Source organism: Cheilinus undulatus, linkage group 3 (assembly GCF_018320785.1).
Source record: "Cheilinus undulatus linkage group 3, ASM1832078v1, whole genome shotgun sequence".
Classification (NCBI taxonomy): Eukaryota; Metazoa; Chordata; class Actinopteri; order Labriformes; family Labridae; genus Cheilinus; species Cheilinus undulatus.
Genome location: NC_054867.1, coordinates 1,129,742 through 1,141,847, shown reverse-complemented (window position 1 = coordinate 1,141,847; position 12,106 = coordinate 1,129,742). Strand labels below are relative to the sequence as shown.

Sequence of the window (12,106 nt, the reverse complement as noted above, 5' to 3'; positions counted from 1 at the left end):
TCTGTTTTTGTTTAGTCTCAGTCTAGTTTTAGTCATCACAGATCTATTTTTGTTAGTCTCAGTCTAGTTTTAGTCGTCACAGATCTATTTTTGTTAGTCTCAGTCTAGTTTTAGTCATCACAGATCTATTTTTGTTAGTCTCAGTCTAGTTTTAGTCATCACAGATCTATTTTTGTTAGTCTCAGTCTAGTTTTAGTCATCACAGATCTATTTTTGTTAGTCTCAGTCTAGTTTTAGTCATCACAGATCTGTTTTTGTTTAGTCTCAGTCTAGTTTTAGTCGATTAAATCAACACTGATTCTTCACTGCCAGAAAGCACATCATGCACATCGCTAGTCTGCACTGTCAGTCCAAAAAGTTCACACTGGTATCAGATCAGTATTCGATATCGGGAAGGAAAAAATCGTGTAGGAACATCCCTAATGTTGTCTTCCAGAAGCGTTTAAAGAGTAGGGATGCCCTCTGGAGGATTCTGTAGGTCCTCAGGAATCCACATGCTCTCATCCAGCTGATGCCTGCTCTATAATCTGGTCCAGAGAGTGCTGGGAAGTGTGATGGCTCCACCTCTGACTTCTTCCCAGTTGACTCTGGGGTAGGCAGGGATGTGGACCGTGTGTATGAGGGGTCAGCTGGGAGGATACCTGCAGAGATGGGGAATGGTCCTGGAGGATGGCTATCAGGATGCCAGAGCAGGACCCAGGTTTACACAGTGCTGAACTGACATGTACTCCCATACCTGACCTGAAGAGCCATATCTGAGCACTTTGACCCCAAAGTTAATGTGGTCAGTGTGAATACAGCTGACCGTACTCAGGCCCCATGGCTGGTTATCTGATCCTGGTGTAACTGTGCCTGAGTATGGGTTTCTCATGAGCAACTAGAGCGGATGCTCTTCTTAACGTCTCCTCAAAAGCTGTTCAAAAAAAACAGAAACATCAAATGTTGACCTGGTTGCCATGTTTGCACTAGTTTAGCACAGAAATGTTGGTCATAATAAAGTACAATGAAGAAAAATCAACGGTAAAAAGAACATTCTGAAAAACAACAAATATTGACTTCCTTTAAGAATAAACCCTCAGCCTTATAGACAGTGGTTTCAGGTTTAGTCTTGTAATACAGGGCTTCAATTCTGCAGGATTTCTCTGTCTCTGCTCTTATTGCTGCTCTACAGTCACATTAAATCACTGGTTTTCTGTTGTGGCTCTCTGGGTTCCATCCACACATAGACACTCTTCTGTGGGGTTCAGAGAAGAGAAGCAGAGCCAGGTGATGGCTGGTTACCTGCTGTAATGGCTGGTGGGATGGTTTAAAAAATAGTCAGTTCTTTAGTGTTGATGGTGGCTTCTTAACATGATTACAAGGCCTAAAAATACGATTTCAGCCTGGTTTCTTTATTAAGGGTTTATTGACAACAGTGTTGATCAGTCTTTGGCTGCCAGTCATCATTTTGTTCCATGAAAATCATAGAAATGTGGAGGATATGTGCCAGAATCTTAGCAACATAACTGCACCTCTGAGTGAAGGAGCTTTTTCCACTACTTTATGACATGTTTTTAATAACAGGTGTTTGTTTTTAACTAGAATCATATCTGGGTTTAAAATCCTGATGTTGTACCCCTCTAACCCCCGCTCCGTCTCTGGTGTCCCAGCAGGTGAGGGAGACGGAGACATGGATGCCCATGAAGACCACGCAGACCACCGCCATGTCGACGACACGCCGTGACGACCAGGAGTCATCGGGAGACTCCCCCAATGGCTCCGACTTTGGCTTCACAGACGACGAGGACGACGCGTATAATGATGGAGATGACGACGACGACTACTACACCGACTCGTACGAGAGCGAGATGAATGTCAAGGATGACGACGACGACGTCAACGATGAATACACCGACTCGTACGAGTACAGGGACAGCCTCAAGGATGACGACGACGACTACGATGACGACGAGTTCTCAGGATCAGGCGATGGAGGTTGGTCTTCTTTAACAATAAGGCACAATAACCAAACACTGATTTAAGTCAAATAAGATGATTACAGTGATATCAAACATGTTTTTGTTTTGGTTTTATATTAACTGAAAATCTGTTTATTTATAGCAACTACAGTGCCACCTCAGCGGGAGACCAAGACGTCAGCCAAGGTGAGAAACACCTGAGTTTAGATTTATGTTGCTTTTCTCCTCATTTTTAGGGATTTTCATCATATTTGGATCATAAATCAGTCAGTTCATGTTTTTAAAGCGTCTTCTTCTTCTTTAGCCTAATGTGAACGACAACAAGATCCCCGAGGTGGAGCGCCCGGTGCGGCCGACCATCAACGAGGTGGAGATCGTCCAGAACAGCAACGAAATCCCTCTGCTGAGGAACCAGGGCCAGAGCAGCGAGGAGCACCCATCTAATGTCCTCATGTCCCACGCCACAGACGACAGCATCTTCAACAAGACAGAAGTCCTCGCAGGTCGGTGGAATTCCCGTTTACTGAAGGAAACATGGCGGTGTCATGTAAATCTAGTTAAGCCAAAATCCCCAGGCCACAGTTCTTATCCAGCAGGCGTGTTAGCCCTTATGTTGGCTGTTCTTTGTTGGAAACTTCTGGAAAAGTTTAGGAAAACATTTCAAGAAGTTGCCAACTATTTGGCCAAAATGGGGGGAAAAGGCTCCCAACATCCCTGTCTTCATGAAAATTCTCCTCAGCCTCTAAAGACGACTTCATCCTTCAGAGTCTATTAGACATTCCATCCTTGCCGCTCCCTACAAGATTAATCTGCCCATGACTTTTGTCGTGTCTTTTTAAAGCACTTTAATGACAGCCATGAGGGAGAAAAGCTGTTAAAGAGTTAGGGCGACTAAAGTGGCGTTCCTTGGTATCTGAATGTCTTCCTTGATCTGACTCGAGATGTTCCTAAAAATGTTTCATCCTTTTGTCCTTCAGAGCCTAAAATGTGTTAAAAGTTATAAAAATCTCAGACCTCCCCTGAAATCCTTTAGTCTGACTTCTCTATGTCTTTTGTCTCTTCCAGCTCTGATCGCAGGCGGCGCCGTCGGCCTGATGTTCGCCGTCCTCCTCATCCTCCTCCTCATCTACCGCATGAAGAAGAAGGACGAGGGCAGCTACGAGCTGGGAAAGAAGCCCATCTACAAGAAAGCCCCCACCACGGAGATCTACGCATAGACCCTGACCCGTTAAAACCCCAATCAGTGCCTCGTCATCATACCTCCTCCTCCTGGCTCAGGAGAGACCGTCTCCCTGACAACAACATTGATCGACTGACTCTGCCCCTCACGTCTGCTTATTTCATAACTGGTGCTCTCTTAACCAATCAGAGGCTTTCTTGGTCCACCTGTCAGTCTCCAAACAAGCATAAAGGAGCGACAGGATTGGACGTCTTCAGCTCCGGTGAACGGCGGCCATATTTTTGTATGTTTTTGTCCCCATGTCATGAAAAAACAAGCAGAACTTTATCTCCTCTTCCTGTTGAAACACTAACACTGTGCAATGATGGTACACGTAAATCCAGTTATTTATTCTCTGTCTCTTTCCTGGACTGAAGCTTCACCACGACTCTAGCAGGCCATTTTTCTGTGGACATGTTTAGGTTTTTGCATAATTCTTTTAATGCAGAGAGATTTGAGCTGTTTTCTATTAAAGAAACCCTCTTTTGGGCAAGAAGTGACTTTTTAAATTGGTTTAAATCTAAAGAAAGAAGTGAGAGATTTGATTGATAATCCTCACCGTGCTTCTTTAGGGGTCAGGAAGTTTTTGCAAATCATTCACTTGATGCTTTCTGCATTTTTAGATGCAGCAGAATCATTAAATTGACCTTAAAAGACTTTAAATCTCCAGCCTTCTGCTGTGTTTTTGTGTCTCCTCATGCGGGAGAAGTCCCGCCAGTCTGGCACGTAGCACCAGATAAGTAAGCTAAAGTAATCCAGAAGAGGAATTTGCAAATACTGTTGGACCCGGGTCACGCTCAAACGCTCAGTAAGAAGCTTCAAACGCCTGCTCCGTGTTTTACCAGTATGATACTAACAACCGCGGTGCCTCCAGGGTTTGTTTTCTGTTTTTACGCTGAACTCGACTGAAGTCAAAGCAACTCGCTCCTGCAGGGCGACACACCTACATTCCTCACACACTCACACACAAACGGCTCGGTCGAACACAAACACCGGGGCTGGAGCTGCTGACCTGCTTCAGCCCCTTAAAGGAATAGTTTGATGTTTTTGGGAAAACTTGGAGGCCGTTTTCATGTAAATGTGGATCTGCAGACAGATAGCTGAGCTTAGCTTAGCTTAGCATAAAGACTGGAAACAAAGCCTGGATTGGCTGAATGATTAGAAGCTATTCCATGACATTTCTAACTCTGACATGTGATCTTAAGTCATTTGGTAAACAGCAGTGGATTTTTTCTGATATCAAAATTGCCAATATTGATGAAAAAATAATGTTTACGGATATTTCTGAGCTGTGAGATTTATTGTGAAAATCTGGGGGAGTTGATTTCCTGTTGTTTACAGTTTTTGGTCATCAAAATTAGAATATTTAGAGATACCAAAGCTTTAAAGAAATGGCAGATATTTTATAAGAAGGTTGGATAGAAGAGGAGAGAATCCCTCAAAAGCTGCCAATCTTTTTTTATGCAACTCGGTCAGAATCAAGATTTTTTTCTGCAAACTTTTGATAATCAAAACTAGAAATGATGCAATATCTGACACCGTTGACTTCTGTTTCTGTTGTATCTGAAAGGCTTCGACATTCTTGCAGCCGTGACATCTGTACTTCGTCTAAGCTAAGCTAACCAGAGTGTTGGAGTTTTCCCAGAGCATCAAACGTCCTCTAACCTCCATGAAGCTTCCTCACTGCCATAACGTGCTGACAGATCCGTTTTTATGCACAGCTGCGATAAATTTATGGATATTTTTCCTCTGACGAGACATTTGAAGCTCTGTGATCGGAGAAACCGGTAGTTTTTGGTACTTTTCAGTTGTTTTTTTCTTATTTTGAGTAATGGGGTTGATGATTCCTTGATAAGCTACTCTCCTGTTAGTTTTCACTCTGGGGTCTCGGAGCGCCGCGGCCCGGTCGGCGCTCACATTTCTGATGCAGCAGCGCTCAGACTGCTGGACCAAGGATCTGTAAATAGTCCTACCATTTAAAAAACTCATAAAAATATAAAAAAAAGGTACTTAGCCACATCCTGGCAACAAAAATATCTACCAAATATTTAAATGCCAAAATGTTTTCCTCTAGTTTGATTGTTCTCCCGCAGTACCGTTGATGTGATTTACTGTAAATGTCAATGTTTTGATACTACCAATGCTCATACTAACTCCTCTCATCAGCCTCCTGTAGATCCACTTTTATTTTGTATTAATTTAACTGTCAAATTATTTTATTGCCTTCTTTCAGGTCGGGGTTTCTCCCCTTTTTAAGCTGTTGTACATGTGATTTTCAAAGTTTTATATACACTAGTTTGAGATTTCAGAGGCAAATAGTTTTGAAACTTTTTATTTTGTAAGAGTTTCTATTATCTTTTAGACTTTTTGTTGCTTTTTTATTTATGTTTTTGTTTGTAGGATTGCTGATGTGGTTTGGTGTTCATCTTGTTGTTCAGGGGATGTGAGCCGTGCGTCTGCTGCAGACCTGAGCCGATCATCGCTGCAGATGTTTCAATTATTCATCTTTTTAAGGCGGTTTCATGTTAGAGATCAGAGCTCACCTGACCCCAAAGTACAGAACTTCCTGAAGCAGCAATTCACAATAAAAGCCCCTGTGGCAGACATCTGATGGTTAATGATTAACTGGTGAGCTCCAGCTCTGGTTTTATGGTTGATAAATTAACATGAATGTGGAGATGTAAGGTCTCTGCCCAGTTAGAAACATGCTGACACTCATGTTTAAAGCCTTTTTAACCACAATAAGTCAAAGTTTAATCAGGAACACTGTTTCTACAGTCCGTATGATGGGCTAGAACTCTTTCCTGCCGGTAATCAGAAATAATTCCCCGCACGTCTTCGTCGGCGCGTTAATCAGCGACAGGTCTGCAGCCCGAGCACGGAGAGAGAAATGTTTGTTCTGCTGCTTTTTGTCACAAACACCACATGTGAATCACCGATGGAGTGGAGAAGCCAATGAATCATTGGTTTCTGCATGCAGGTTCTGATTTATTATTGGAAATAAACTATTTTTATGCACATTAACATTTTAAAACCATGACTCTGTCCTTTCTTCTGCTTTATGTTGAAACAAGAAGACTGAGCTGAAAAGATGAGCTAAGGGTCAGTCCCAGTTCCCCCCCTTAGCCCTTATCTAAGCCCCTCCCTTTTGAAACCAAGATTTTCCAGAACAACACTTGAAATCAGTGTAAATTCGCATGTAAATCAGGGTTATTAACTGTAAAAGTAAAATCAGCACAGAGATCTATAGTATGAAGGAGACAGTCGAGGCTCTATTGTCACCTCTGATGACGCACGTTTTATCAGCAATGTGTGAAGTGGCGTCTCGTTTCTTAAGGGAAGGTTTTCACCTCTACCCCTCTGTTTAAAGGAGAAGGGGTCCAAACTGGACTGGCCCTCAGTTTATGGAGCTGAGGTCCATAGTGGTGATAAATGATCCTCTCTCTGATGTTCTAATCATGTTAGCATGCAGTGAAACCAGATCTACACACTTAAATGTTTCAGATCATCAAATTCATTTTAATATATTAGACAGAGATCACCAGAGTAAACCCAGAATATCCCTTTAAGAGGGTCCTAACATTGAGAGCCTGTCTACAGGCCGAATGTCTCAGTGACGGATCTGTGAGGAACATGATCAGGTGATTCTGCTGTAGCAGGGCCCGGGGCCAGAGGTTGGACACCCCGGTTTATGTAATATTAACTGGAAGTCTGAAACACGGACTCATGCAGGATGAGAGGAGCGGAGATTTGTGTGCTCAGGGTTGTTGACATTCATTCAGAGCCAACAGACGTGTCGTTACCTGTCAGACTCTGCTGAGGGGAAAAACACACAGCTGACGACAGCAACACACACACATTCCAGGAAAACACACACTCACCTCTGCCTTCTCTCAGATCAACACCAAAACAAACAGCCTGAATCCAGAGGTTCAGACGGGTCCGTCGCTGCGAAACAGTCCGCCTGTCGGCCTCTGATTGGAGAGCTTCTCCTTCTACTGCCAGCATGAAATCTTCTGTAAAGAATCAAGAATCAATAATCAAGCTAGTCAGAGGAAAACTTCACAGTGATGTTCTTATTGTGGTCCTGCCTCGTGTACAGGGGCAGCCCAGGTCCAAGTCCAGGGTCTCCTCTCCTGTATGGCATCCCCCACTCTCTCATACCTGTTTCTGGTTTTATCCACCGTCCTGTCTCTAAATAAGGGCATGAAAGCTCAACAATACACCTGTCAGAAAAGAAAAATCAGGGACGTGTTAAGGTAAAAAAGGTGAGAATTAAGGGTTAATAACTGGTGTTTTAAGTTAAAGATTGTGTAATTAAAGTGAGAATGGGTTCAGGATTAAAACCAGAACAATCTTTTGGATTTTGGCTCCATTAGGTACACCATGACTTTACAGTGACAGTTTATAAGAACGACTGAAGAAGGATTTTTACCCCGACCTTTGACCTCCAATATCCAATCAGTTCATCCTTGACTGTAGAGCTCATTCAGGGAGCATCCAGACCCCTGTACTCAGGATTTCATTGAAGCCTCCAGCACACCTGGATGGAGGGAATTTCTGCCATTCTCCTGTGCAAATCCTCTCAGGCTCAGTCAGGATGGATGAGGGCTGAAGGTGGACAGACATTCAGGTCAGGGTTCTGTCTGGGCCCCTGGGACGTTTACAGAGTCCTCCCTGATCCAAAACTCAATTCTATTGATTTCTTCTGTAGTATATAACCTTTTTTTAAATAAAGGTTATATACTACAGTGTCAGGTGTCCCAGTGTCAGGACTGGGACTAAAACCTGCAACCAGAGATTAGGGACTGCATCCTCTGTATAAAGGAGGGTCTGCTCCACCAGCCGGCGCCCGTTTGACTCATCTATGGCGTTAGGTAAACACACGTACACTCACTCCATCACTGATGGGAATTTCCAGAACGTGTTTTACCAGGCTGAGCGTGATTTTGATTTCATTGGTATAAAATCTACAGAGTCACAAACACGTTTCATATCTCCATCAGTCTCTTTATCTCTACTGTCTGTTTATACAGAGGAACAACATCAGAAGGACTCAAATCTGCTTTTCCCCTAAAGTCCAGGAGGAGTTTCATGAGCAGTCTGGAGGATAAAAACTAATAACAAGACCATCGAGCCCAGTAAAGGGGGTTCTGTTATTTCTAATGGAGGACCTTCATATGGTTCCTCTCCTCAGAAAAACTAGAATCAAACAGCTTCAAGACCAGAAATCTGCCTTTCCTCTCCTCTCCTTTCCTCTCCTCTCCTTTCCACTCCTGTCCTTTCCTCTCCTCTTGTTTCCTCTCCTCTTGTTTCCTCTCCTCTTCTGTCCTCTCCTCTTGTTTCCTCTCCTCTTGTTTCCTCTTCTGTCCTTCCCTCTCCTCTTGTTTCCTCTCCTGTCCTTTCCTCTCCTCTTGTTTCCTCTCCTGTCCTTTCCTCTCCTCTTGTTTCCTCTCCTGTCCTTCCCTCTCCTCTTGTTTCCTCTCCTGTCCTTCCCTCTCCTCTTGTTTCCTCTCCTGTTCTACTCTCTCCTGTCCTTTCCTCTCCTCTCCTTTCCACTCCTGTCCTTTCCTCTCCTCTTGTTTCCTCTCCTCTTGTTTCCTCTCCTCTTCTGTCCTCTCCTCTTGTTTCCTCTCCTCTTGTTTCCTCTTCTGTCCTTCCCTCTCCTCTTGTTTCCTCTCCTGTCCTTCCCTCTCCTCTTGTTTCCTCTCCTGTCCTTTCCTCTCCTCTTGTTTCCACTCCTGTCCTTTCCTCTCCTCTTGTTTCCTCTCCTCTTGTTTCCTCTCCTCTTCTGTCCTCTCCTCTTGTTTCCTCTCCTCTTGTTTCCTCTTCTGTCCTTCCCTCTCCTCTTGTTTCCTCTCCTGTCCTTTCCTCTCCTCTTGTTTCCTCTCCTGTCCTTTCCTCTCCTCTTGTTTCCTCTCCTGTCCTTCCCTCTCCTCTTGTTTCCTCTCCTGTCCTTCCCTCTCCTCTTGTTTCCTCTCCTGTTCTACTCTCTCCTGTCCTTTCCTCTCCTCTTTTTTCCTCTCCTCTCCTGTCCTTTCCTCTCCTCTTGTTTCCTCTCCTGTTCTACTTTCTCCTGTCCTTCCCTCTCCTCTTCTTTCCTCTCCTGTCCTTTTCTCTCCTCTTGTTTCCTCTCCTCTTGTTTTCTCTGTCTCTGTCTGACGTCTTTTACTGGAAGTTTCTCTGCTGATCAGACGAGTTCAGTCTTGTCCACCACTCACAGTGGAGACCATTTCTACCTGGGTGACGTCATCTCAGAGCTTGTGGTGCGTGGATTTGAAGGTTTCTTCCTGACGGTTTACAAATAAACTTTTGTGTTTTCTTCCTGGTTTCTAAATTTAAATGTCAGGGGGAAGTTAAGGGGAGAAATGTGTGATTACAGGTAAATGTCATTCCACTTCATTCTAATCTCCTCACACATCACGGCTGTTCCTGCACTGTAAAAAATGTCCGTAGAAAATACGGCAAAAGACTGTCAAATAGCAACAGTAAAAGACCGTAAAACAAATAAACATATATTACTGTATAAAATACACAGAATTGCTGTAAATCAAGCAACGGTATGAAACATAAATTTTTACAATTAAAGTACGTAATAATTACAAAATTGTACCGTTTAAACGAAAGAAGATTGTGAAAATAAAGGAAAAATACTGTAATCTTCAAGACGGGCAATTACTCTAAAAATTACAGTAGTATTTTGTTAAAATTACAGACTTTTCTCTTATGTACATTTAAATTCACAGTAAAAATCTGTGAAAAAAATTGCAATCACATACCGTAATTTTAGCAGGGACAAGAGGTTAAAAATACTGTATGATCAGGAAAGTTCTGTAGAAAATACAGTAAAAACCTGTCAACCTGCAAAACCTGTGAACAAGCACCAATTTGTTGTTATGTCCACGTTTGTTTCTCAGTGCTACACCACATGATGCTGCCTTGTGAAATAAACGGACAGTTACAGTTAATATGAAAACCTTATCGAAACCAAGAATGGTACCAAAAATCATTGTTTGTTCTTAATTTGATGGATGAAAGTGGTCAATTATTTTAGTTTAACTGATTTATTGGAAAAGAATGATGTTAATTGCTCTCACAAAGAATGCCATTGCATTTGTAAAGCCATTCCACTTCCTTTAATGCATCTAACACAAAATACATTGATGTACTTTAATGTTTCAGTCAATCTTTCAGAACTGAAATTGGATGACACATATTACCGATAGGAAATATAACAAGGTAATTGGAAAGAACTATTTTATATATACATAAAGAGAGAGAGAGAGAGAGAGAGAGAGAGATACATACTGTATATATAATATGTATATAATACAGTTGAATATATAGTATATACATTATATAAATACAATAGTTATTTTTACTGGATAAACAACTTAAACATGAATGCAAATAGAATGACAAGAAACCCTCCATAATCAGTTTTAAAAATGAATGGGAACTGTACATATAGGCTATCAAATTGATTTCTAAGGGAAAAAAAATTCTTAATTGAAAAACTGTTTCCCGTCGCCATTCAGCCTGTCTACACAGGAACGATTTCTATTCTGTCTGTACTAGAACAGCGATTTGGGTGTTTAAAAATGGAACAATTTGGAAACGAGCTACAGAGTGAACAGTTTTCAGTCACCTCCCTCCATGTACACTAACAGTGCTGCTTTCTCCAAATGCGTTTGCGCACTGTGGTTGCAGTCAATTGCCATGCGCGAATACGGTTTCGCGCAGGCGCGGGGAAAGAAGGACCTTATACGCATGCGTGTGTGGTTTGTTGGAAAATCAAACCGCCAACGGCTGCCTGGTAAACTACAGCGTGTCTTCTGTGGTCTCGCGGAAATATTTCATAAAGTTGCTGTCTGCTCGTAGAACGAGCTGCAAACGAAGATGGAATACAAAGCAGGACATTGGCGTGTATTAATTCGACGTCACCCGGAGCATCAGCCTACGAGCTATTGGTAAGGCATGTAGAACTTCTTTTGTCGTAGTGTCAAATATTTCTTGAGTTCTTTTCATTCAGTAACACCACGTGTTTATAGGTAGAAGTTAAATGGGTCAGGAGGCATTTTGTTTCAATTCTAGACCAGCCAACATTGCTGTTTGATTTGTATTTTTTGCTGTCATTTTAGCGTGGAGAACGTTTAACACTTGCTGTGTTGGGGACCATAAGTGAACCCCAAGCTCAGAGCTAACTCCGCCCACTTCAGACTTTTGAAAAATGCTCAAAAAATGGGCGGTTGGATACTGGGAACACTGGGAAGAGGGAAAGAAAAAGGACGGAGTTTTCCAGATGAGGTGGGAGTGACCGTGAGGACCGTGATGTCCCCTAGCCAAAAAGTGAGAGTCCCGCCGCAGCACTGATGCTTCAGAGCGACCTAAGGTGAAGGATTTTTCCCCTTCAGAGTCACATTCATATCTGTGTTCAGAGTCATATTCATATCTGTGTTCAGAGTCACATTCATATCTGTGTTCAGAGTCACATTCATATCTGTGTTCAGAGTCACATTCATATCTGTGTTCAGAGTCACATTCATATCTGTGTTCAGAGTCACATTCATATCTGTGTTCAGAGTCATATTCATATCTGTGTTCAGAGTCACATTCATATCTGTGTTCAGAGTCATATTCATATCTGTGTTCAGAGTCATATTCATATCTGTGCTCAGAGTCACATTCATATCTGTGCTCAGAGTCCCCTGAGGCAGGCTTTCCAGCTTATTCCTACCCCTCCATGAATATGGGCACAACTTCCGCTCCGTTCCATCTAAATGGGACTTTGCATAGAAACGAGATGCTAAACGTGACTATTAAAGCAATTTTGATCCCAAACTACATAAACTTAGACTGCTTCACCTCAGACGGGATAATATTATTATTATTTCTCTAGCCTCTACTGGAGAGTTCAAATTGATGACAT

The 12,106-nt window shown here is 42.5% G+C and overlaps 1 protein-coding gene across 2 annotated transcripts in view; it reads left to right on the top strand.

The window, feature by feature from the left end:
- Positions 1 to 6,211, top strand: part of sdc4 (syndecan 4) — a 31,580-nt gene extending 25,369 nt beyond the window's left edge. The window contains exons 2-5 of one of the 2 annotated variants that reach the window (XM_041782581.1): positions 1,650 to 1,974; positions 2,101 to 2,144; positions 2,263 to 2,461; positions 3,024 to 6,211. In XM_041782581.1, coding sequence (XP_041638515.1) covers positions 1,650 to 1,974; positions 2,101 to 2,144; positions 2,263 to 2,461; positions 3,024 to 3,175 — 720 coding nt within the window. In that variant the 3' untranslated portion in view covers positions 3,176 to 6,211. The remainder of the gene's footprint in view (positions 1 to 1,649; positions 1,975 to 2,100; positions 2,145 to 2,262; positions 2,462 to 3,023) is intronic. The other variant, XM_041782582.1, reaches the window with a different exon arrangement.
- Positions 6,212 to 12,106: the final 5,895 nt, after the last annotated feature.